The sequence below is a fragment of the Vombatus ursinus genome, unplaced genomic scaffold (assembly GCF_900497805.2).
Source record: "Vombatus ursinus unplaced genomic scaffold, bare-nosed wombat genome assembly UNPS02014799.1, whole genome shotgun sequence".
NCBI classification, from domain to species: Eukaryota; Metazoa; Chordata; class Mammalia; order Diprotodontia; family Vombatidae; genus Vombatus; species Vombatus ursinus.
Window position 1 is genome coordinate 29263186 of NW_020954577.1, and position 27491 is coordinate 29290676.

The following is a 27491-nucleotide window of genomic DNA, read 5'->3' on the forward strand; positions in this document are numbered from 1 at the left end:
ACACACACACACACAACACTTGGCACAGAACTACAGGAGACTCTTCAATCCAATTAAACCCAGCACGTATCCTCCACATGTTTCATGTCTGAATTTAAAAACAAACACACAAAACAGAGGTTCACTGTCACTCACCCTCCTCCGTATTACAGAGCCTAAAAAATATTTCCTTCTCCAAGAAAAGGAGGGAATCAAAGTTATCATCATAATACACCTTGTCCTGGGCACCCGTGACCTCCAGCAGCTGGGAGTTGTTGGCCTTATGTGCTCCAATGGCAAAGATCTTGATTCCTTTATCTCTGAGGGCCTTGGCTGGCATTTGCACAGCATCCTTGGCTTCCCCATCAATGATTAGGATCAAATACTGGGGTACATTAGGTCTTCCTCCTCTTGGCATATCAAAGTAAGGAGAAGTGAAGGACAGGGCACTCCCCAGATAGTTGTCTGCTTTCATTTGTACCATAGCAGAGATGGCCCTAAGAATTTCCACCTTGGAGAAGTATGTGTTGAGCTGGAACTCTTCCTTGGTGCTTGAACTGAATTGCAAGAGGCCAATCTGTACTTTCTCAGGGCCAATGTCTGACTTGTTTACCACCTGCCTCATGAATTCCTTCATTTTTTCAAAATCTCTGGAGCGGACCCTCTCAGAGCCATCGACCAAGAAAACAATGTCTGCTTTCATATCCTTACACACTGGGAAAATGTAAAAGGAAAAAGGAACATTTAATGTCTGAATACATTTAGTGGAATACACTCCCTACCCCTAGCAATGTGGCAGCTTAGGTAGAAAATGTACCAGCTCTTCTGAAATTGTAAATCCACTAGGGTGTACAAGGCATAGCCCATCCCTTTCCCAAGCTGATACAGCACTGTGTGACCACGTCTTGGTGGACACAAGACAAGACCATAAAATGTGTGCTTCTTGACTCCCCATGGATCACCATAACTCTCTAAGTTCCATGGTGACCTAACTTATTCTCCCCATCTGTAAGTCAGATTGAAAATGGGACATATTCAAGCAGTGTAAATGTCCACCCTGTTGTGGATGATGCAGATGATGTGGGACCCCCTCATCTCCCTTACCCTCTGAGAAGCAGATGTCCTGTATGACCTCTTGCTGAATATACTTTAAGGAATCAAAGTCATTCACAAAAAACATCCTATTTCCTGAGCCAGAGATCTCAACAAGCTCCTCGGTGACAGCAGATTTGATGCCAATGGCATAGATGGTGATATTTTTCTGCCTCAGTTCCTCTGCAGCCTGAGCCACTGGGTCCTGGGACTTCCCATCAGTGATGACAATGAGAAAGCGAAGAACTTTGTCCCTGGTAATATTTGAAAAAAGATGCTTCATGAATCTCAGGGCATCTCCCGTATGGGTGCCACCTTCCATCTGCTGTATGTTTGTGATGGCCCTTGTCAGCTGGGCCACACTGGCATGCTGGCTGATGTCAAACTCAGTTTGGGAATAGTCTGAGTACTGGACAACCCCAAACCGTACTTTGTCTGCACCAACATGGAACACACTTATCAGCTGGTTCATGAATGTCTTCATTTCCTCAAAGTCTTCAGGGACTATGCTGCCTGACCCATCAATGAGAAAATAGATATCTGCTTCCTCCGTGTTTATGCAACCTAGTCAATGAGAACACAGACATAGTCAAAAACGCTACAGGGAGCCTAAGAAATCAGTCTATCAACACGTACTATGGTCCAGGCATTGGGCTAGATACCGGAGATACAAGGACAAATATGAAATAGTTCCTGCCCTCAAGAAGCTTATATTCCATGACTGCCTAAGCGTTTTCATGTAGGAGTAGATGATGAAGAGGCAGCATGGTACAAGAGAAAGAGACTTGGATCAGGCCAGAGACCTAAGAGTGAATCCTAACTCTAATATTAACTAGCCATGTGGCCATAGCTGAGTCACTCTCTGAACATCAATTTTCCTATATGTAAAATGGGAAAATTGATTTTGAGCTGGAAAGGACCTCAGGGATCATCCAGTTCAACCCCTCATTTTAGCGAAGAGGAAAGGAAGGCCCAAAGAGGTTTAGCGACCCTCCTAAGGTCACACAGGGAAGGACTCGAATCAAGATCTCTCAATTCTAAAGCCAGGGTTCTTCCTACTGTGCCATACTGCATCTTAAGGGGAGATGATTATTTTCACTCTCTGCCCCTTACAGGGAGGCCAGGAGAAAGAATTTGGTAAACCCTGAAATGTGATGGATACAAATGTGAGTGACCTTGACGATGATGATGATGAAAAGAATGGGCAGAATGAAAGCTGTGCTCTTACTGGCCATGACTTTCCTCAGACCCGACGTTCCCTGCTATGGCCCAGCAAAGCTCACAGCGTGTGCCCTATTGATGGCAGCCCTGTGAGAACAGGGACTTCCTGCTGTAAGTGAGGACCCCTTTAAGTACGCTGCACTACGACACATCTTGCCTACGAGGGAGGAAGAAGTCGCAGCACTTTTGCAGAGCATCATGCCTGCCTCTTGTGGTCAAGCAGCACAGAGAATTCTAGCCTGCGCCCCGCAGGCAGGTTTTTTAGGGTTCTGCCCTCTTCACTTCCCATGTACCCATTTCTCATTTCTCTGTGTGACTCCCTAGAATCTATTACTAAGTTTTAAATGGCTGGTGATCTGCATTAGGGGAAGGGGTACCAGAACTTCCCCCACACTGATGAAATCACAGATCCTTTAGGCACTTATATGGAGAAGCAAGATATGTTCTTCACAAAACTAAGAGGTGCAAAGCTCACAACCGTCTGTGATGGAGAGGCTGCATATATTGGAAAAGCCCTGCTCTGGAGCTGAAGGACCTCAGTACGAAGCTCAGTTCTGCTACCTACTGTGTAAATGGGACCAAGTCACCCTCACCTCCCTGTGTCTCAAGTCTTCTCATCTGCAGAATTAGGGCAATGGTCTGGGTGGCCTCTGAGATCCCTTAAAACTCTCAGTCTGATATTACAAGGATTACAAGAGATACTTGGAATAGAAGAGGGGAATGTGAAAGGAGGAAGGGAGAGAGTGAGAAAGAAGGAAGGAGGAAGGGAAGGAAGGAAAGAGGGAAGGAAGGAAGGAAGAAGGGAGGAAGGGGAGGGGGAGAAGGAAGGGAGGGGGGAAGGAAGGAAGGAAGGAAGGAAGGAAGGAAGGAAGGAAGGAAGGAAGGAAGGAAGGAGGGAAGAAGGGAGGAAGGGGGGAGGGGGGAAGGAAGGGGAGAAAGGAGGGAAGGAAGGAAGGAAGGAAGGAAAGATTAAGGAAGGAAAGAAAGAAGGAAGGAAGGAAGGAAGGAAGGAAGGAAGGAAGGAAGGAAGGAAGGAAGGAAGGAAGGAAGGAAGGAAGGAAGGAAGGAAGGAAGGAAGGAAGGAAGGAAGGAAAGGAAGGAAGGATGTGAGGGAGGAAGGAAAGATTAAGGAAGGAAAGATTAAGGAAGGAAGAAGGGAGGAAGGGGAGAGGAGGGAAGGAAGGGGGAGAGGAGGGAAGGAAGGAAGGAAAGATGAAGGAAGGAAGGAAGAGACAGAAGGGGAGAGAGGTCCAAGGGATGCTTCTTACCTTCTTTCAGGGTACGGCTCACCACTGGAACTGAAAAGGTTTTCTGCACAATCTCTGTGCACAAACGTTTCTTTATCCTGTCCCTGACCACTGAGAGCTGCAGGAATGACTCCAGGTAGATGGCATGCTTCCGAGCTGGGTAGGATGCTATTCTGTCCAGGTCACTGCTTCCTGAAGCCTTCTGGGTGCCCACAGCAAAGAGCGTGACCCCAGCCCGTCGGAGGAGAGAAGCCGGTCCGTCCACCTCATCCTGGGAATAGCCTTCTGTGATAACCACAGCAAGCTGCTGAATGCCTTGTCCAGACCGGCTGCCCCTCTCCTGGGTGAATACAGTGTTCCTGAGGAAGTCCAGAGCAGCTCCTGTCTTGGTCTTGCCACCTATGAATGGCAACTTGTTTAAGTGACTCAAGATTTCCAATTGGCTCCGGAACGTGTCCAGGCCAAACTCGAGCCTCGGCTCATCACTGTAAAGCACCAGGCCAACTCGGACGCTGTTGGGGCCAATATGTAGAGTGCGGATAACTTTCCCCAGGAACTGTATAACTCGCTGGAAGTTTTCTAACCCAATTCCACCGGATGCCTCAACAAGGAACACGATGTCAGCCACGGAGGCACTCGTACACACTAAAAGCAAAAAGCCAGAAATGATAAGTCACCTACGGGCTCAAGTAAGAACAATGATAATTACTGCTATGATCCTCACCCACACAAAATGATGGTTTAGAACACATGACATGTATTTGATGCTTTAGAAGCAGGTCCAATCCTTTTTTCCTCTTTTAAGGCAAGGAAGGTAACTACAGGTGATACACATCCAATACATAATCCTTAAAAATTTCCACCTTGAACCATACCCACATCACTCATATAGACTCTTAATATCTGGAAAATCAATAAGAATGTGCCTTTATATAACCTTCTAGTTTCTCTACGTTTGACTTCATTTCTTGAGTAGAATCTACCATATCAAGGTCTACATGTTCTTCTTTCAAAATGTCTCTCAGGTTCACCCCTTCCTCTCCTTTACCTTAGTCCAGGCCTGTATCATTTCATTTCTATATTATTACTGATACCCTGCTTCCAGGATCTCATCCCAACAACAGAACCCACCTATCTCTGGGTACGAGAGTCACATAATGAAAGAGGATAGCAGAATGGATTAGAAATCAGAGTCCAACAATATGTTGTTTGCAAGAAACACAGTGGAAACAGAAAGATACACACAGGTAAAATAATGAGCTGGAGCAGAATCTACTATATTTCAGCTAAAGTTAAAAAGGTAGAAATAGCAATCACGATTTCAAGATAAAAGCAAAAAATACATATAATTTACCTCTACAAAGAGATAAACCAGGAAACTATATTTTGCTAAAAGGTACCATAGACAATGAATTAATATCAGTACTAAACATATATGCACCAAATGCTGTAACATCTAAATTCTTAAAGGAAAAGTTAAATGAGTTATAGGGAGAAATAGACATTAAAATTATAATAATGGGGGGCTTCAATTTACCCCTCTCAGACCTAGATAAATCTAACCAAAAAATAAACAAGGAAAGAAATGAAGGACTTGAATAGAATTTTAGACAATTACATACAATAGACTTCTGGAGAATAGTGAATGGGAAGAGAAAGGAGTATACGTATATCTCATCTATGTATGATGACTTCACAAAAACTGACCATGTATTATGACACAAAAACCTCATAAACAAATGCCAAAAAAAAAAACAGAAAAAAAGCATCTTTTATGAGCCAAAATACAATGAAATTACATTAAATAAAGGGCTTTTGAAGCAAAAATTAAAAACTAATTAGAAACTAAATAATCCTAAAAAATGGGTAGATCAAAGAATAAATTATAGAAATAACATATAGTGTCATTAAAGATAATGACAACAATGAGACAATATGACAAAATTTCTGGGATGCAACCAAAGCAATACTTAGGGAAATTTTTATATGTCTAAACACTTTCATCAATAAAAGAGAGAAAGAGTAGATCAATATATTAGGCATACAACTTTTAAAAAGACAGAAAACCAATAAATTAAAAACTTCTAATTAAGCATTAAAACAGAAATCCTAAAAATAAAAGGAGAAATTAACAAAATTGAAAGCAAAAAAAAAGCCATTTAATTATTAAATAAAACTAAAAAGCTTTTTAAAAAAACAATAAAATAGCTAAGCTATTAGCTAACTTGATTTTTATAAAAGAAGAAAGAAGAAAACCAAATTGCCAGTATCAAAAGTGAAAAGTGTAAATTCACAATTAGGGGAAAAGAAATTATTAGGAGCTATTTTCTTGTATTATTTGCCAATAAAACTGATCTAAATAGATAAATATTTATAAAAATATATTTCCCAGAATAGCAGAACAGGAAATTGAATACATATAAAACCCTATAATGGAAAAATAAATGAAACAAGCCATAAATGAATTTCCAATGGGAAAAAAAAGATAAACAGGACCAGATAAATGTACAGATGAATGAATCCTACCAAACATTTAAAGAACAATTCTAATACCACATAAACTGTTAAGAAAAAATGAGGAATGCAGAAGTGCTACCAAATTCCATCTATAACACAAATACAGACTTGATATCTAAACTAGAAGAGTCAAAATAGAGAAAGAAAACTATAGACCAATTTCTCTAGTCAACACTGATGCAAAAAAAATTAAATAAAATATTAGAAAAGAAACTACAGCAACATATCACAAAGGTTATATACTATAATCAGGCTGGATTTAAACCAGGAATGAAGGATTGGTTCACCATTAGGAAAACTATAAACATAATTATCCAAATGAATAAAAAATTACCAAAATCATGTAATTATATCAATAGATGCGAAAAAAACTTTTGACAAGACACAATACCCCTTCATGTTAAAAAAAAAACACCAGGAAGAATAGGAATATATGAGGCTTTCCTTAAAATGAAAAATTACTAATAATTACAGATGTGCAAATTTAAATAACTCTGAGGTACCACCTCATATCCATCAGATTGGCAAAGTTGACAAAAAAGAAAAATAACAAATACTGGAGAGGCTGTGGGAAAACAGGTACTGTACTATTGGCAGATAGGTCCAGTTATCCTGGAAAGACATTTGGAACTAAGCCAAAAAAGTTATTAAACTGTGCACATTCTTTGATTCAGATATACAACAACTAGGTTTATTCCCCAAAGAAATCAAGGAAAAAGGAAAAGGATTCATATGTACAAAAACATTTTAAGCAGCTCTTTTTGTAGCAGCAAAGAAGAGATTGAATGGTGCCCATCAGTTGAAGAATGGTTGAATAAGCAATGTTATATGGAGGGGTTAGAAAACTATGGTGCTGTAAAAAATTATGAAGGGGATGGTTTCACAAAAACCAAGGAAAAGTTGTACAAACTGATTCGAAATGAAATGAGCAGAACCAGGAAAATAATTTATACAATAACAACAATATTGTAGATATAAACACTTTTGAAACACTTAGGAACTCTGATCACCACAATGACCCACTGCTATTCCAAAGGATTGAAAAAAAAAGGGTGAAACATGTTATCCACCTCCAGACAGAGAACTGAAGGACTCAGAGTATAAATTGAAACATGTTTTGTCTTTTTTTCCTTTTCTTCTTTTTTTTATTTTTGGACATGTTATGAAATAAATATTCAAAGAAGTTGTAAGTAAAAGTATTATAAATCAAATCATGTTTAAATATACTACAGAAACTTTCTGATTAAAGGAAACCCATTGTGAATCCTCTTCTTAAAACTTAAACGAATTAAATTTAAATTTATTAAAATGATAATTAAAATTAAAATGAATTATCGCCCCCAATTTATCCTTAGTATCAATAGAGATTTTTTTCATTTCTCTACACAATACAGAATGTATTCATGGAACTTCATTGCCTGAGAGAAAAATAACATGTAAAGTATAAAAATGCTTTCCATCATGCATATTCCCATCCCATCGGAAATTAGGGCACCATTCCCACCCCCTCCTCCATCTTGGAACTGAATCCCTCCCTGCCACCAAGTGTCAGAAAAGGCCTCCACAACTATAGCCAACACAGAACCTCCCAAATGTCTTCATGATTTGATTCAACTGTGTGGTCCTGCCCAAACCTGGAGAGACCTGCAAAGGCTAGCCAACTGTAGTCTCTTCCTCCTCAGCCCTTTCTTCTTCTGACTCAGGACCAAAACCACAAATTTCCCCAAACTTTCCTATGCTGAGACACTTTTTACTAGAAAGTACTCTGTTCCCAGAGAATGTGTGAATCAAGGCACCACTGCATTGATTTTGTTAAAAGCAAGGCATCTCAATCTTTAAAAATGATCTTCGTGACATCCCTTAGCTCTCCTACTAGCAGGTACTTGACCCACTGGATGTGAACATCTCCTTTTACCCCAAAGAACATGCCATACCTGCTAAGGCTTCTTCGTCCATCTCCGAACTGAGGTCCAAACGGCCAGAGCTTTCGAACTCTTGGCTCATATCCTGCTGAAGTTGCCTGACCCCATCTTGTCCCTCAATCTCAAACACAAGGGGAGGAGTCACCATGCTCTCTAGTTCTCTTCTGTCAAAGTTTTGAATACCAACTGCCATGATCTTCACTCCCCTCCCCTTAAGCTTCTGAGCAGCTTCGAAGACCAAGTCTTCTGAATGACCAGAAGTGATAACCACTGCATACTGAGGGATGCCTTGGAGGAAACGACTCCCTGCCTTCTCCTGGAAAAAAGTCTCCTGTATATACTGAAGGGCATTTCCTGTCTTCCTGGCACCTCCTCGGAGCAGGAAATTCTGCTGAATGTGGATGATCACCTCATCTAGGTTCCGATAGGTGTTGAGCAAAAACTCAACATGACCTTGGTGACCATATTGGGCCAGCCCAATCCGGTACTTGTCATGCCCAACCTCCAACGTGTCAATGACTCTGAAAATAAAACTTTTCATCTGATGAAAAGTGGCTGGTGACGTGCCCTTTGAGGTATCCACAAGGAAGACCACATCAGCATAGGACTTGGTGAATGCTAGAGTAGGAGGTAGAAGAGGGAGAAAAAAAGCATAATAAACATGAAAAACAGGTTCTCACAATAACTAAACAGAAGGACTATCTTTCCTGAGAAATTCAGATGGAAGAAATAAGGCTTGAGCATGAGCAACTACACTTGCTCCATTTCTCCATTTCCCGGTTTGTAAAATGGAGTCAGTAATGCTTGTACTACTAATCTCATAGGGTTGTTATAAGGAAAGCATTTTGTAAACCTCAAAGACCTATGGAAATATGAGCTATTATGATGACTTGGTCAAATCCATACAAGAATGAGAATCTCCTCCTTTACGTGTCCTCAAATCCTGCTTCCTCTTTGAACCTTCCTTGATGATCCAGCTCTCACCAATCTCTTCTTTCTCTACTCCTCTTGCAGTTACATCCGCCATCTATGCTGCACTTTATCATAAATGATCTTGTTCTCTCATTTTTTTACCATCATATCTTAGCTCTTCAGTCTGCATTGTAAGCTTTCTGAGGGCAAAGGCCATGGTACATTTCTTTGGTATACCTGCACAGCAGAACTGTAGTAAAGGATGTCATCAAAGAGATATATGATAGAGAAATAAGACAGACTAGTTATGTGGTGAGAGAAAGGAATAAACAAGGGATGGTCCTTCCTGCTCCATTGGAATACTTATGATGTCAAGAAAAATTAAGGAAGGGCCCTCAGCACATTGGGTAGACTCCCTGTAGCTTACTTAAGAGAAGACATGACAAAGAGTGGCATGGAATGACCAACAACAGTATCAAGCACAAGAGATGGGACAGCAGAGGGACAGGAGCTCAAGCCTTAGCATTAGAACACGTTCATTGCTACCGAGTCTCAACTCTGATTGCGGCTTAACTTCTCAAAACCATTAAAACAGTAAGAGAGCCTTAGTTTCCTCACCTGTAAAATAGGCATCGTAATACTTATCCTACCTAGTTCACAGGGTTGTTGTGAGAAAAGCATTCTTCAAACCTTACTCTCTCTCGTGATGGGAGATATTAGGCACCTGGAGAGCACTCAGTTACAGCTTGTTGACTGACTTGATTTCACTCAGGAAAGGTTTATTAAATGCACGCTATGTGCATGGTACTGTTTTAATCATTGATAATAGGATCCACCTATAAATTGATGAAAAAGCATTCATAAAGTGTCAACTATTAGGTGTCAGGCACTGGCTTAGGTACTGCAGATACAAAGTCAAAAATAAAGCAGTCTCTTACCCTCAATGAGCTTACATTCCATCACAGCTATAGAGCAGAAGGGAACCTCTGAGACCATCCAGTTCAACTCCTTCATTTTACAGATGAGGAAACTGAGGCCCTGAGAGGTGAGGTAACTTGAGATGGTTGCTTATGACTGTGCCAGCTTTTAAAAATGGACTCTGGAGAGCTGAGTCATTATTTGTAGACATTCTGATTCCTTAGCAGAAATTCAATGTTTCTGTAACAAGTTTTTACCATTCCCCTAAGCCTAGGAAATGAGCAGTCTCATGGACAACGTTGCCATGACCAGCTCTAAAATCCCAATAAGGCTTTACATAGCCTTATAGTGGGTGAATTCAAGATTCAAACAGCTGACTTGCAACTGGTTTTTCTCATTCCCAGTCCTAAGATAACAATCACATTTCAAATGTGAAGATATGGGAAGATAAGCAGGGAATTCTATTCTACAGGATGTATAGAGCCAGGACCTACATACATCACAAAGTCATACATAGACATCAATAACAAGTGCGACATTTCTATAAAGCCATAAGGTTCGCAAAATAGTTTATATTCATTGTTTCATTTGATGCTCAAAACAACCCTGAGAGGCAGGTGCTATAACTATCCCATTTTATAGATGAGGAAAGAAAGACATAGGGAGCATCATCATAGACATATAGCTGAATGGAACCGCAAAGGTCTCTTAGTCCAGCCCACTTATTTTATAGATGACGAAACTGAAGTCAAGCAACTTCTCCACTCTCACACAGGGAGTAACGATCAGAGGCATGATTTGAACTCAGTGTTTTGATTCTTTCTTGATTCAGTATTAGTTCCCCTGGACCTCATATGTGGTTGGCCAAGGTCACACAGGCAGAAAAAGAAGGAGGAGGAGGAGGAGGAGGAGGGAGAGAAGGGAAGAGAGGGAGAGGATAGGAAGAAAAAGAGGAGGAAGAGGAAGAAGAGGAAGAAGGAGAAGAAGAAGAGGAAGAAGAAGAGGAAGAAGGAGAAGAAGAGGAAGAAGGAGAAGAAGAAGAGGAAGAAGAAGAAGAGGAGGAGGGAGAAGAAGAGGAAGAAGGAGAAGAAGAGGAGGGAGAAGAAGAAGAGGAAGAAGAGGAAGAAGAAGATGAGAAGGAAGAAGGAGAAGAAGAGGAAGAAGACGAAGAAGAGGAAGAGGACGAAGACGAAGAAGAAGAAGAAGAGGAAGGAGAAGAAGAGGAAGAAGAAGAGGAAGAAGGAGAAGGAGAGGAAGGAGAAGAAGAAGAGGAAGAAGAAGAAGAGGAGGGAGAAGAAGAGGAAGAAGGAGAAGAAGAGGAGGGAGAAGAAGAAGAGGAAGAAGGAGAAGAAGAGGAAGAAGACAAAGAGGAAGAAGATGAGGAAGAAGATGAGGAAGAAGAAGAAGAGGAAGGAGAAGAGGAAGAAGAGGAAGAAGGAGAAGAAGAGGAAGAAGAAGAGGAAGAAGAAGAAGAGGAAGAAGACGAAGAAGAGGAAGAAGACAAAGAGGAAGAAGATGAAGAAGAAGAAGAAGAAGAAATGAAGGCAGAGGAGAAGGATGGGTAGCTAGTTGGACGGATAGATGGATGACAGAGAGACAGACAATATTTACAGTGTCCTAAAAGTCTTAGTGTAATTTTAAGCTTTAATAACATATTAACATATATACAACAATGATTTTTTTCTCCCTCTTTGAGTGCAGGGACTGTTTAATTTACACCTTTGTAGGGTCTGGGCAACTATGTGGTGCCATAGTGAATAGAGTGCCAGGCATGAAGTCAGGAAGACTTATCTTACCCGATTTCAAATCCAACCTCAGATATTTGGTAGCTGTGTGACCCTGGGCAAGTCACTTCACCCTATTTGCCTCAGTTTCCTCACCCGTAAAAATGAGCTGGAGAAGAAAATGGCAGACCACTCCAGTGTCTTTGCCAAGGAAATCCCAAATGGGGTCATGAAGAGTTTGAAACAACTGAATGACAACAAAAAAATCTGTAGAACCTGGCACCTTTTTGGGAGGCAGAAACTCAATCTGTGATTTCACCTGTGTAGAGTACTCCCAATGAGAAAACTCCCAGCCAGCAAAGAGGATGAGCCCTTGCTCCTTTACAGAATCACCAGAGACGTCACTAATCCTAACCAGCATTATGTAGCACTTCAGATGTTGCACTTCCACATTATCTCATTTGGTCTTCATGACAACCCTACAAGGTAGGTGCCATTTCACAGATGGGGAAATTGAGGCTCATGGAGGTTAGGCAATTTGCCTGTGGTCACACAGCTAAAGGAAAGTCTGAGTCAGGATTTGAACTTGGGTCTTCCTCACTCAAAGTCCAACACTCTATCCACACTGCAAGAGGCCGCCTACTTGGCCATGATCATACAGCCAGCATCCGTCAGAAGTGGGACTTGAACCCAGGACTTGTGACTGCAAGGCCGGCTCTTGACTGCTCCTGCCTGCTTAGTAAACATTGGCTGGCAGAGATTACTGAGAGAGGGTGGCAGAGAGTGGGTCTACAAGCGGCAAGGGTAACACGGAGCACACCAGCTCATGCTCCTTCCCTGAGTGTCAGGGAGCACAATAGAAGGGGTCAGCACCTGAGAAAATGGAGAGGGATGAGGCGTCTTCAGGAGAAAGCAAGATTTCTAGGAGCTCCAAGAGATGGAAAGAAGACAAGAGGAAAGAAGAAGAAGAAGAAGATTTTGGAACAATAAAACAAAATGATGCCAACAGGTGTAGATGAAGACACGAGCAGAGCAGCGGAGGGACACAGCTGGGTAAGGATAAATATGGAGGACAAGGGAAAAGATGAGCAGGACTTTCACCTGTCAGACTGTGGTTGTGAGGCACAGGGGTTAGCAGGGCAGAAGGTAAGAGTTGGCCAGCCACGGAAGTGGGCAAGGACCAAGCATGGCTAAATTACAGACCGATCTATCCATAGGAATCAGATCTGTTCTACTAGAACCCAAGGAGCAGAAACCGGAACAAGGGGTGGAAACTGCAAACAGACAGATTTAGGTTTGGTGTGAAGAAAACCTTCCTAAAGTCAGTGACACAGGGGATAGAGCCATGGACCTGGAGTCAGGAAGATCTGAGTTCAAATCCTGCCTCAGATACTTACCGGCTGTGTGACTCTGGACAAGTCACTTAAACTCTTATCTGCCTCAGTTTTCTCATCTGCCAAGCGGGGATAGTAATCTACCTCTTAGTGAGGATCAAATGAGATATTTGTAAAGCACTTTGCAAACCTTAAAGGGCCATATAAATGTTAGATATTATTGTTATTAATGCCCGCTATCCCAGAATGGAATGGACTGTCTTGGGTAATGGTGGATGTCTCCCTCATGTACGCTTTCCAAGTAAAAATCTAACTACTTGGTGGCGATGCTGGAGAGGAAATTCTTCTTCAGGTCTGGGCTGCCATTCCAATTCTGACATTCTGTGATTCTGCGATTCCGTGATCCCTGTTTATATGATGCCTGAGGACCCCGTCACCTGAAATCCTGCAATGCTGTGAAATAGCTATAGAGGTCACGAGGCGGCACAGTCAACAGAACATGGGGCTTGGAGTCAATATAGACCCGAGTTCAAATCCTGCCTTGGACGCTTACTAGCTGTGTGACTCTGGGCAAGTTACCGAACCCCTCTCATCTTGTTTCCTCATCTATGAAATGACGGGACCGGGCTCTAAGGTCCCTTCTGGCTGTAAATCTACGACCCTAATCGATGCAAAGTGAAGCGAGCAGAACCAGGAGGACATTGGATACAGTCACAACAATGTTGTATAATGATAACTGTAAATGACTTATTCTCAGCAATACAATGATCCAAGGCAATTCTGTAGGACTTGTGGTAAAAAGTGCTGTCCATCTCCAGAGCAACAAGGGGTGGAGCCCGAATGAAGATCAAAGATACTTTCTCTTTACTTTATTTCTCTTGAGGGAGGGTTGTCTGTGTTTTCTTTCACAGCATCACAAACATGGAAATGTATTTTGCATGACTAAACACGTACAACCTATGTCAAATTGTTTGCCTTCTCCATGGAGGGGGAGCAAGGGAGCGAATTTGGAACCCAAAATTTGACAAGAGAATGTTAAAAATGCTTTTCCATGTAATTGGGAACAATGAAAATATTAAAATAAATAAATAAATCTATTATCCTAAGTAAACTGATATCAGTCATTTAGATCATATGGCGATGGGAAGTTGAAAAGATGGAAACATGAAGGGCTAGATATCACAGTTTGTGAAGAAAGAGTGAGGCAGAGTCAGGGAGAGAGAAACCTAGAGACAGAGAAAGACAGAAAGAGAGACAGAGAGAGACAGAGAGAGAGAGGGAGATGAGACAGACAGAGAGAGGGAGACGAGAGACAGAGACAGAAAAAGAGAGAGACCGAAAGAAGAGAGACAGGGGGAGGAAGCTGGAGGTTCCCAAAGACAAAGCCGTACATTTCGTCTCTTGCCTGGGACCGACCTGGTGACGGGGGGAGATGCTTACCTTGGATCTGGTTCTCAACCGCGGAGCACAGGGTAGGAAGGATGTTGCCAGAGAGACCTTCGAGGATGTTGAAATCCTCGATGCTATAAAGGAACTTCTCCAAGGGCTTGCTAGCTATTGTCTCCAGCTCCTGGACATCCTGGACATTGATTCCCACCACATAGATCGACACACCCCCTTCCTTAAGCTTGCTGGCCGCCTCAGCCACCTCGTCGTTAGACTCCCCGTCCGTCACCAGGATCACTACCTGGGGGACGCCGTCCTTGGCCCGGCTGCCCGCTGAGTCGGTGAAATAGGCGAGCCTGAGGAAGTCCAAGGCGCTTCCCGTCCGGGTGCCTCCAGTCCGGTAGGGGAGATTCCGTATCTGCTCCAGCACGTCGCTCTTCCGAGGGAACTGATTGAGCAGAAAGGCCTTGTAGATGTTATCACTGAACTGGGCCAGCCCGACCCGGACCTGGTCCCTGCCAATCTCCAGGCCCGACACCAACGAGTAGAGAAAGCTCTTCACTTTCTGGAAGTTACCAGGGCCTATGCTTGTGGAGCTGTCCACCAGGAAGACCAAGTCAGCAGCCCCCGCTTTTCTGCAGGCTGGGGTTGGAGAGAGGGGGAAGGGGGAACAGCAATAGCACAAAGTGAACGTTCTCAGACCTGATGACTCAGAGCTGCGCGACTCTGAACAACTGTCTTAGCCTCGCTTTGCCTCAATTTCCCTATCTGTAAACATGAGGGGGTGGATCAGATTCCTTCCAAGTCATGACTCTCAAGCGTGCCAGGATGAGGACCAAATGCACAGGAAAGCACTTTTTAACTGTAACCCAGCGGACGATGGTAAAGCGATCCGGCCCCAACTTACCTGTCCAGTCTTATCTCGGACTATGACCCTCACACTACGTTCCAGCCAGACTGGACTGTGGTCCATTCCCCCCTCCACGTCCTGCCTTCTCTCATCCTAGAGGCAGATAGCCTGCTAGACCTGGAGTCAGGAAGACCTGAGTTCAAATTCAGCCTCAGACACTTACTAGCTGTGTGACTCTGGGCAAATCACTTAACCTCTGTCTGCCTCAACTCCCTCGACTGTAAAATGGAGCCAACAAAAGTACTTGTCTGCCAAAGCTGTTATGAGAATTGAATGAGATATTTGCAAAGCACATAGCACAGTGCCCGGCACAAAGCAGCCACCTAATAAATGCTTATTCCCCCCTCCTCCTTGGGCTGTTGTTCGTTCCATCCTTGGTGTCTATAGTGACTTTCTACTGATGTCTCTCCAGTCCTTCAAGACCCAACTCAGAAACCACTCCTCCATGAAGCCCTCCTTATCTCCTCCCACCCACAGCCCCATTTAACGAGCTCTATACCTCATCACACTTCTCATAGCTGTAACACTCTCCTGTTGTTGTATTGCTTCGGTTGCGTCTGACTCTCGGTGACCCCATTTGGGGTTTTCTTGGCAAAAGCACTGGAATGGTTTGCCATTTCCTTCTCCAGCTCATTTTACAGATGAGGAAACTGAGGCAAACAGGGTGAAGTGACTCGTCCAGGGTCACACAGTTAGTAAGTGTCTGAGGCCAGATTTGAACTCAGGAAGATGAGTCTTCCTGACTCCAGGCCCAACGCTCTATCCACTGCCCATGTAGCTGTGGCACTCTCCAAAGCACCTGAATCCCTCTCCCTTGAACCACAGTTATCTGTGTACTTGTCCTTCACCTCCTCTAAGCTTCTTAAGAGCGGGGTTACATAGATATTAAGTGCTGGAAGCAGGATTTGAACTTGGGTCTTGCTGACTTCAAAGCCAGTAGTCTATCAGCCATGTAGCCTAGCCACTTCTCAGGCTATTCCACCGACTCTCTGGTGAAAGAGTCTTGAACAGGGATCACAGAAACACAGTATGTCAGAGGGGAAAAGGACCTCAGAGGCCATCTTGTACAGCCCAGGCCCGAAGCAGAGCCCCCTGCACAGCTCTCCCAGCAAGCATCTTTGCAACCTCAGTACCTAGCATGGTGCTTTTAATTTTTTACTTTTTTTTTTCCTTTGAAAGGCAATGGGAGCACCTGCGTTCAAACCCAGCCTCAGACCAAACACTTGACACTTACTAGCTGTGTGACCCTGGGCAAGTCTCTTCACCCCAACTGTCTAAAAATAAAAAAAATTAAAATTAAAAAAAAGAAAGGCAATGGGGTGAAGTGACTTGCCCAGGGTCACACAGTTAGTAAGTGTCAAGTGTCTGAGGCCAGATTTGAACTCAGGTCCTCCTGAATCCAGAGCCAGTACCCTATCCATTGCACCATCTAGCTGCCCCTTAGCATGGTGGTTTTACACAAAAATAAGAGCTCACTAAATGTCTACTGGATGCACGTCCAATGAATTACAACTTCTTCAGATAAGATAACGGCATAGATAAAGCACTTTGAAAACCTTAAAATGCTATATAAATGCTGGCTGTCATTATCCTCATTCTCTGAGATTCTCTAAGTGGGGAAAGGGGAAGAAGAAAGCAGGAAATATTTAAGGGACTACCTGGAGAGACTTGGGATCCCTGTAGATTCGCCTCCACTATCGTGGTGCAGAGTGCCAGCAACACATTTTGGGAAAGGTCACCTAGGAAAGAGATGTCAGCTGCCTCAAAGATAAACTTGTCATCAGGATCGCTGGCTACTTCCCTGAGCTCAGAAAAAACAGAGCCTTGGAGGCCAATGGCGTACAGCAGGACACCTGCCTTCCTGACCGCCTCAGCTGGTTCTTTGATGTCATCCTGTGTTGGTCCATCTGTAATCAGCACAGCAAGCTGGGGGACCCCTTGCTGTATCCGGCTCCCTGCTATTTCCAAGAAGTGGTTTTCTAACATGAACCACAAGGCCCGGCCAGTTTGGGCACCACCATGTTTAAAGGTCAATGCCTGGATATGCCTCAAGACATCTTCCTTGCGTTGATAGGTATTGAGGGAAAACTCTGTGCTGGGCATGTCACCATACTGGATCAGGCCTACTCTGATTTTATCTTTGCCGAGGTCAAGGCCACTGACCAACGTAGACAAGAAGTCTTGAACATTTCGGGATTTTTCTGGGCCTCTGCTGGAATCCACCAGGAACACAACATCTGCGACAGAAGCCTCCCTACAGACTAGAAAAGACAGGCTGTGACTTTAAGGGAAATCATGCAAAACCAAAACATGTGGATCAAATATAGAGATCGAGCTGGCCAAAAAGAGAAAGTGACATGGGTCAACTTACCTTTTTCCCACCTCTTCATCCCTCTCTGACCTCTCTTTCCTACCTTGGCCATGTATGACCAGGCCATTCAAGTCAGCTGACTTGGAATAGGCAGAAAAAAATCTTTCCTTCCCTCTGCTTTCCCATACCACCCTCCTACCTGCCCCATGCCAACTATAGACAGAACACCAAGATGGGTGAAGAAGTATTGCTGACAAGAGAAATAGAAGAACTATCCTGGGATGGTTTTAGTCCAAAATCAAAATGCTACCATCTCATATTAGAGGATCATAGACTAGAGCTAGAAGAGCCCTCAGAGGTCACCACAACCAACTCCTTATGTTTCCAGATGGGGAAACTGAGGCCCAAGGAAGTTACATGACTTGCCCAATATCACACTCTATACCTGAAATCTTTCCACCCTGAAAGATTGTTGGATAGATGGGAAACAACAAAAAACTCTTCGCTAGGTATATTACTCTTCTGGATCCAAATGATAAAAATACTAAAGAAAAACACTAATAAAAGTCAATTCAATTGAATTCAACATTTTATAATGAATTGGATCAGAATTAATCAAATTTAAAATCATTTTCTTAATAATTGCCCCTTATATATCACTTTGGGGCAGGTAGGTGGCACAGTGGATAGAGTGCCAGGCCTAGAGTCAAGAGGACTACTCTTCCTGAGTTCAAATATGGCCTCACACACTAACTAGATGTGTGACCTGTTTGCCTCAGTTTCCTCATCTGTAAAATGAGCTGGAGAAGGAAATGGCAAGCCACTCCAGTATCTTTGCCAAGAAAACCCCAAATGGGGTCACAGGGAGCCAGACACGACTGAAACAAAAGTTAAAAAGTATATCACATTGCAAATTATATCTTACTTGAATCTCATAACAACCTTCCAGGGAATCATATGTGCGATTCTCCCATTTTACAGATGAGGAGCCTGAGAGACCTTAAATGCCTTGCACATAGCCACACAACTTGGAAGTGTCCAAGGTGGGACTGAAACCCAGGCCTCTCCTAACTGTGTATGAAAGTCCTTGTGCGCCTACACCTCACTGCGTCTCACTCATCAAAATCTTACCTTTTGAGACTTGTTTCCCAGTTACTGCCCTTCATGCATTCTGCACTCCGGCCCACTCGCTGTTGTCAATGCCTGACATCCCACTCCATTGCCTGTGCCTAGGCTGTGTTGAACATTCTTGGTCTTCACCTCCATTTTGTAGAAATACCTGACACTCTTCAATGCGTAAGCGAAGAGTCACCTTCTGTGGTAAGCCCTTCCAAATCCCCTCAGCTGTTATTGCTTGCCACCTTAACCCTAAAATGATTTTGTAATTTTTAAAATGCATTTACTAAATCACATACTTATTGTTCCCCTCTGTAGAAGGTAAGATCCTTGAAGTCAAGGGTTATTTCAATTTTGTCTTTGTGTCCGTGGGGCCTAGAACATAGTCAATTTTTAATAAATAGTGGTTGAATTGAATTGAGTGAGAGATCAAAGGAATCTGAGAGACAGTGAGATTCCAGATCATATCTACCAATTCCTTTCACTTTAAAGATGAACAATTATACATCTAATAAATCCAATTCAATCAACATTTATTAAGTGCCTACTACGTGCCAGGCACCGTGCTAAGTGCTGGGGGTACAACTGATAAAACAAAGATCTAGAACTGAATAGTGGTCTATAGAGCTCAAAGGATATCTAGCCCAAATCCTTCATTTCACAGAGGAGGAAACTGAGGCACCTCTCAGTGGGTTTGAATCCCAACCTCTGATACCTCAGGAAAGGGAAGTGACTCAATTTGAATGTTTCCTCTGATTCCAAAACCATGGTCCTTTCCATGGAAGAGATGAATAAAGTCACTTGCACCACGCCAGACAGCGAGTGAGTCACGGAGCCAGGACCAGATGTGTTGGGGTTTTCTGGCTCCTGGGCCAGATTCCCTCTAATCTATCCCACTTACAGATGCACAGAATAGTTAAGATTAAACATTCCTATTAAGAGCAGCCTAAAGATTAAGGGCCCTGGGGAAAAGAGAATGTGGAGAAGAACATAATGTTTAGATAAAGATGTGGAAAAGTTAGCATTAGTTAACAAGGCAGTTGGTCATTCAAGGAAGCTTTTTTTCAGCAAGATCCTACAGATTTTAGGAGCGGTTCACAAAGCCAAGTAGTGTCCTCCATCAGGAAACAGAAAATGGAAAATGGAGTCAGGCTAGTGATTACAACTGGAATCCAATTCTATCTTCTTTCTGCCCAGAGGAAAGAACACCGCCCTGCTGACTAGAGAAAATTACAAGCACAGTGGCCTTCTAGAGTTCTCATTACAGTCCATTTAAAAAGAAATAAAATACAGACTACCACGCCCTTGGTTCTTATTCTCAGTTATTAGGAAAAACCCCTTAGCAGTACATAGAAAACTCATTTGGCAAATGTCAATTGGTTCAATCTTGCACAAAGACCTAGGCGACATCAAGAAAGGTACTGTGCCTTCAGACATCATTTCTTTCTCTGCTCTACCCAATAGCTACCCCCTTTTTTAATTTACTTTGCCACATTTTTTAATTATAAAAAGCCTATTAGTATCAAAGTTCCTGTTCATTGTCATGTTGGAGATGAAGGCAAAATTCAGAGAGCTTTAAGTTATTTTGGACAGAGCTTATTTTTTTCCCACAAAGACTCATTATTGTACTCAAATACATAAACCTCTGTGAGGTATCCATGGAAAACTACAGATGAACAGACAATCTTTTCTTAATTAGCCTTTCATCTTACAAAAGCCCCAACAACCTATTAAAATGAAAATTAAAATGAAAAAAGTGGAAAAGTATCACCAGCTACAGATAAAGCCATCAATCTCATCAGGAATCATAGATGCTACTCCTACTCTCCGAGCAGTTTTGCCGAACAAAATAAAATGCATATTAACATGTCTACAAAATATATTTTCTGTGCTGATTAAAGTCTTCAGACTCATTTGTTAATTTCTACCTTAACAGTTATCAGTTGTATTAAAAAAAATGAAATCACACATCCACAATTTAGTTGGGGGATACCTAGAGATATGGGAGGAATGCAGTATAGTAGGAAAATGTTGGCTTTGGAATCCACAAGTCTTAGTTTTGAACCCAGCTCTTCTTCTGATTAGCTCTGTGATCTTGGGTCTTGTTCTGTCTCTCTTTGGGCCTTGGTTTTCCCATTTGTAAAATAAGGGGTTGGACCGAGATGGCTTCCAAGGTCCCTGCCAGATGTAGATATATGATCCTACCTTTCAAATTATTTTTTTCATATTTTGTTAATTGTGGATTCTGCTGCCATCTTTTCAGCTTTTCATTGAAAAGCTGCTACCACCACATAATTACCAAGATAATTATTATCATGCAAACCCAATCAGAAAATATATATTACCATTTATCTGTGGTTTGACTGAGCAGAATGCAGCTGCTGAGAGAATGACCCAAAATAGGGGTTGCGATGCATCCATGCCAGCACCAGACCTAGGGAAAAAAAAGAAATTAGGATTAAGATGTCTTCTAAAAGAACAGGAAAACCTTCATGACAATCTAACAGAAATCAAGCACTGTTGCTTTGAGAGTGCTGAGAACAAGTGGCCTGCAAGTCCAACGTGGAAAGGATTTTTAAATGCCCCAAACAGGCCCTTCATAACTCAAATCTCTCCAAAAAAACACCACAAAGGAAGAGAATAATGGGCGAAGTGGTAGGATTACGGTGTCACAGCCTGAAACGAGCGGGCAGAAAATAAATATTTCAAGAGGATTCTGCTTGTATAAAATCAAAATTCAGTAACTAGATAAACATTTGTATCCTCGTGTAAATACATTTAACTATCTCAGAGGACATCTGTCCTTGACTCAGCCTGAAAATATTTTCTGTGGTCTCTCTCTGAAGCATCTAGATGTTAAATTTGCTTCCTGACCCTTGAATTCAACACCAAAAGACTTCAAGAACAGCATTAATTTTTCAATTACGTCTCCATTCCCAGACTATACATAGCACACAGAACAGAATGCATGGAAAAGAAACTGTTCTTTAACAGACTCTGCCTCCATAATGACTCTAATGCCTCTATCCTTGTCTATGTACTCATAGGGCCATCACCCTAGCTCGGGTTCCACCATTACCCTTGCCCAGACTATTGCACAAGCGTCTTGACTGGTCTCCTAGCTTCCAGTCTCTGGTCTCCAATCTGTCCTCCGCACAGTTGCCAAAATACTCTTTCCGCTACTCAGATCTCATGTTGCCATTCCCCTGGGCGAAAATTTCTAATGGCTTCGATGGGGTGCTTGGGTGCCTATACTCTGACCCTGATTCCAAGTCCATATTTCTCCCTAGCCTCAAAACACTATCCCTGATAGTTTTCTCCCCAGCTCAAAGACCCTATCTCTGGCAATAACTCAGTAGTGGGCCCAGTGAGGCAAACTATCTTACTATCTCTCCCTGTTAGAAGAACAAACTGACCTCTGTAGAATTGCCCTTGTATGAACGAGACCATCTTATATCAACAAAATTATCATGTACCGATTCCAACAGTTATCGTATACAATCTAGAGGTCAAGTTATAAACATCAATTCCTGAAGCTATCTTGTTACAGACCTAACAGACCAAAAAAAAAACAAAAACAAAAACCCACACCCCTTAGGAACCCTATCCCCACCCCACCTCCAGTTTCCAGTAATGAATGAAGCCTGTGACCTAGATTGTATGTTATCACCTAATTAGCATACTTGCTACATAATCCACTGCTTTTCTTACATAAGCTTTAGCATCATTCCTGTTAAGGGGCAGAATCCCTTAAGGAGCTCTGCCCACCATATCAGTGTTACAATAAACCTTTGCCAACTTGCCTTAAAGAATGCTTGAGTCTGTGAATTTATTCCAGACAACTCTGTCCTGTACTTTGATCCTTGGGAGGTCCCTGAACCTCTCAAACCACATCAGCTCCCCATGGCCTACAGAATAAAATACAACTACCTTAGTTTCACTTTTCAGGCACCCCACAATTTGCCTCTGACCTATCTTTTCAGACTTAGTTCATTCTCTTGCCTTTCATACTAATTGTTGCTCAAATTTAACCTTTATCTCCCACCATTTACTCATCATTCCCTCTGCCAGAAATACACTCACTTCTCACCTTTACTTTTCTGAATTCTTATCTTCCGTCAAGATTCACTTCCTATTAAATGCCTTGACTGATTTCCTCACGTGTTAGTAGCATGAGCTCCCTCCTCAAACCACCTTGTATTTACTTATCTGTGGGCATGTTATACCTGCCTGGTAAAATGTAATCTCCATGAGGGGAGCAAAATGAGATAATATTTGGAACATGCTTGGTCCTGAGCTTGGAATAGGTAGGTGCTACATAAATGCGTGTTTGTCATTTTTCTTTAGATAGGATACACATGAAGCTTTTCCTGAACCCCCTTCTAGAATAAACCAAGTCTGACTCAGACTGGTTGAGATTCAAGTTCAGAATGAAATTAAGCCTCCCTAGACTAAATTAACAAATTAACAAAAGGAAGTTTAGTTATCCACAGCATGGAAAGGAATATTCAGCAAGGATACAGCACTGATTCAGTTGAGTGTAGCTTTCCAGCCTCTGGGTTGGACACATCACTCTGCTGGTCAGAAACCTGAGGGAATTGCTGCTGACCTCTTCTGCCCATAGTTTTTTGTACTTAGGCCACCTAGAAGCTACTTTGGCCCAAGTCTTAGTCTCCTGAGCCAATAATGTCTTGAGGATAATTTCAATTCCTTTTAAGAAAAAAAAAAACTAGCCTACCTGGCAGGGTACTTACTACATCCCTTCACATACCTTGTATGCATTTTGTATATACTTATTTGTATACATGTTACCTCCCTGATAAAATGTAACCTTGAGGGCAAGGACTGAATTTTCATTTTTTACTTTGTACTCATAGTGCCTAGCACGATATCTGACACGTAGTCATCACTTAATAAATGCTAACTGATTATTTGATTGACTTATTGAATATGGACAGGGAATATTTCTTTCTCTTTTGTTTTTCAACTGGTCACTCTCATAAATATCTTCAATACTATACTAATTCCCTCAACATTCAGGGTCATCCCTACTGAGATACTAACAAGCCTACTCTCTGATCATGTTATACCTCCTGACTGCCTCTGATTCCCACCTGGCACTCCAGTGCCTGCCCTAGCACTCCAATGTCTACCCTGGGACCCCGGGCTCCTGAGTGTTTAGAATTTTCCATATGTAGCACAGATTCAGACCACCATGTTGCTTTCTGGTCGTCTTCATTTCAAAGTCATTGCCTGTGTATTCTTCCCAATCCCACTCCTCTTCTACTGCTAGCTCTGGAAACAATAATCAAATCACCATTTCCATTCCTGGAAAGAATGAGTCAATCAATTGCCCTGTGGCTCTATTCACCATCACTATGATTTTCCAGCCCAAACACTTCTCTGGTCCTTATTCCCCTGGCGTACTATCTCACGCAAGCTTTTGGAGGGCAAAGATTGTCTTGCTTTTTATATTGGCCACCCCAGCACTTAGTATAGTGCCCAGGGCATAGAGTAAGCACTTTATAAATGCTTTTCATTCATTCATTCTGGAAGAACCCTCCAGGAAGTATTTCCCAGCCAGATATTTTGCCAGCTTTCCCAAGAATCCACTTCCCTTGACAGGGAAAGCCCATGTAAGATCTGTCTATGGAAGGAATGTAAGTTCATGCTCCAAATTATTCTATCAAACGTATCTTTCTAAAGAGGAAAGCACTTAAAAAATCCAGACAATCATTATTTTACTTGTAGCAGAAGATAATCCATTAATATTAAAAATTCTTGGGTTAGCTAGGTCAGGTAAAAAATAAGCTACAACAGGATCTATTTTTCCATTATTTTCATTATTAGTATTACCATTATTGTCACTATGACTCATGGAAATGAGGAATTAGAAGAATATAAGCCAATAATTACTATTTTCAGTAATAAATCACAGCAACCATTAAGGGAAACTACTGCAAAGACCAACAACTTTTTATAATCACATAGCAGCTGGGTGTGTGTTTAATGGCAATGGAGGCAAAAATAACTGCATCCAGCCCTTAACAGCAGTGATATTCTATACCAAATACATTCTGCACTGATGACTACATATCTGGCATTGACTCTCTTGGCTTTAACTGCTGAAGCAGTTCTACACTTCACTGTTTATCAGTGAGGATGAAGACAAGAGCCACAGATTCTATTGACAGTAGGAGATCCCTCCACTGGGACAAATTTTAGGTAAAACAGGTTCACAAGGGGAATATAGGTCCCTAATTTTTAACTGGAATTTCTCCAGGAGTCTTAAGAATCAAGGAATTTTTTTAAGCATGTCTCAACCAGTAGGCATACTGGAGCAGTAAGTAATCCATGGGCTGGGCCGAGAAGGACCGCCAAGATCATCTAGTCCAAAAAGAGGGAGTCAGAGTACAGTGAAATGTATCGCTTCATCTCTCTGGGCCTCAGTTTCCTCATCTGGAAAATAAGAGAGTTGTACTAAACGATCTCTAAGGTCCCTTTCAACTCTCAGTCTATGATCTTATAAACTCTGTCCCCAAACAGAATCCTTTCAACAAACCCAACAAATAATCATTTAGCCTCTGCTGGATCGACTCCAGTGCGGCAGAACCACCCACAAGGACCAACTTTTCTATATTCAGATAGTTTTAAATTTTATGAAATTTTTTTTCCTTACATTGAGCCAAAATCTTTGACATCATAACTTCCACCCACAGTTGCTGGTATCACGATTTCAAGGTAAGACTAACTTTTCCCTTCTAAGACACACCCAGAGAGAGCATTATTAAGGCCAGGTAGAAGTGGAGAAGCCTCTCCGGACATACAAAATGGTGCTCTCCACACTGACCCCTTAATCAATTGCCTTGTCTGACAGTAATTTTAAAACAGAGGGGAAGGTTTTAGAAGAGACGTTCTATTTAGTATGGAACATGTACAAAATATGAGGTCTAAGATGTTACTAAGCCTTATGGAAATGTTTTGCTGATGTAAAGGCAATGTAATATTAGGAAAGGGGGAGAAAGGATAGAAAATCTCTTCTTAAACTATAAATGGCCTTAACTTTGGTTTATTAAAGTTAAATTTCAAATCCCCATATAAATTAGAGAGACATTTGGGGATAAAGGAAAGCATACTGGACTGGTAGTCAGGAGAATTTGGGGTCTAATTTCAGTTCTGCCACTAACAAGCTCGTTTAACTTTGGGAAATTAGTTTACTTCTCCTAGCTTTGGTTTCCCCATCTGTAAAGTAATGGGGTTAAATTCAATGACCTCTAAGATCATTTCTAGCTCTAAAATTCAAGGATATACAAATTGCTACACTCTAATACAATCTTCTATCCTTCCACTCAAAGTTATAAGTAGAGTGGAATAGCTGGGGTTTTTACTCAGGACACCAATATTTAAGGAGCGTAAAAATAAAACATAGGCATTCCTTCAGCAGCAAAGCTGATACAAAGGTCTGATTTGTGCTTAACTGGGCATATTTCTTGCTCCTTGTCCTAGATGTCAAAATCACCAGCTTGGCTCTGTTTTCACCTCTGACTTCCACATTCATACAAAACCTGAGCCAACTTCATCCAGACCTACTGTCCTCTGGCCCTTCCCTGTTCCGCCATCAACTGCTCCCTTTCCAGTTTCAGATGACTTCATAGCTAGCCTTAACTCCAATGTGTGCCATCTAAGTGAGCACCTAATCACCCTCCTATGAATCCTTATTCACCTGACCTGCTGCTGCTCCCCACCTAATAATCCTCAACTCTTGCCATCCAGAGTCTACCCTCCTATCCTTGGGTGACTAAGCAGCACTGGTGAAAGTCTTCAAATCAAGTACAACTTCAGCTGAGCCCCATATCCTTCTGTTTTTCTTCAGTCCTATCCAACTCTTCATGACCCCATCTGGAGTTCTCCTGGCAGAGTTACTAGAGTGGTTTGCCATTTCCTTTTCCAGCTCATTTCACAGATGAGGAAAGTGAAGCAAACAGCGTTACATGACCTGCCCAGAGTCACACAGCTAGTAAGTAATCTACTTTGCTCTTATTGACTCTCTCTTCCATTCTCCACAGGTACTAATTCAAATATTTCTCTCTAATCTTAAGTCACATACTTCTCTTCCATGATGAAAGCAGATGATCCAAACTCATAATTCACCAAAACAGTAGAGTACTTTGAGATTTGCAAAGCTCTTTACAAATATTATCTCATTTTATCTTCAAAACAACCCTGGGAGGTAGGTGCTATTATTTATCATACCCATTTTACAGATGAATAAATTGAGCCCAACAAAGATTGTGACTTGCCCCAAATCACAAAACCACTAAGTAAGTGTTGGGGGCCAGATTTGATTTCAGCTCTTCCTTACTCTAGGTCCAGTGCTCCAGTCACTGAACCACCTAGATGCCTTCATTAAGGTTATCCAAGAGGACCCCCCTCAACTCCCTTTCTCCTCTCTTTAAAACTTTCCAACATCTTCTGCTCTTTCCTCTTCCTCACTTCAGAGAAGGAGGCAGCCCTGTTCCTCACTAATACTGATCAGAGAACTTGACCCCCACCTCCTCTAGGTTTTGGTAATCAACCCCTCAAATGCAAACATTTTTAATACCTTTCTGTCCTCTAGCTCTGTCTCAGCCACCCACAAATCTTTTCAAGGTTCCCAAAAGCCTTTTCTTGTATAAAGCAAAGATTTCCCTTGACCCCTCTACCACATCAAGAAGTCTGAAAGATTGGTCTCCTCACAATGTTTCTACTTCCTTACTAACCCGTCTCCTGAGCTCCTTGCAGTCTCCATACCACTAGACTGAAATTGTATCTTAAAGGTTACCAATGACATCCCTGGTGGCACTGGATCCTTTGTCCTTTCTTTAGTTACAATCAGCCGTGACCTTCTGGAATCGTTTGAGAC

At 42.2% G+C, this 27491-nt stretch overlaps 1 protein-coding gene across 1 annotated transcript in view; it reads right to left on the reverse strand.

Annotated features, from left to right (window-relative positions):
* Positions 1-27491, reverse strand: part of LOC114050605 (collagen alpha-4(VI) chain-like) — a 168818-nt gene that overhangs the window by 89874 nt on the left and 51453 nt on the right. Inside the window, exons 2-8 of the mRNA XM_027872430.1 lie at positions 20935-21023; positions 16821-17423; positions 14307-14894; positions 7991-8596; positions 3561-4184; positions 1084-1635; positions 136-693 (exon numbers count right to left, since the gene is read on the reverse strand). Of these exons, the coding sequence (XP_027728231.1) occupies positions 136-693; positions 1084-1635; positions 3561-4184; positions 7991-8596; positions 14307-14894; positions 16821-17423; positions 20935-21010 (3607 nt within the window). The 5' untranslated portion in view covers positions 21011-21023. The remainder of the gene's footprint in view (positions 1-135; positions 694-1083; positions 1636-3560; positions 4185-7990; positions 8597-14306; positions 14895-16820; positions 17424-20934; positions 21024-27491) is intronic.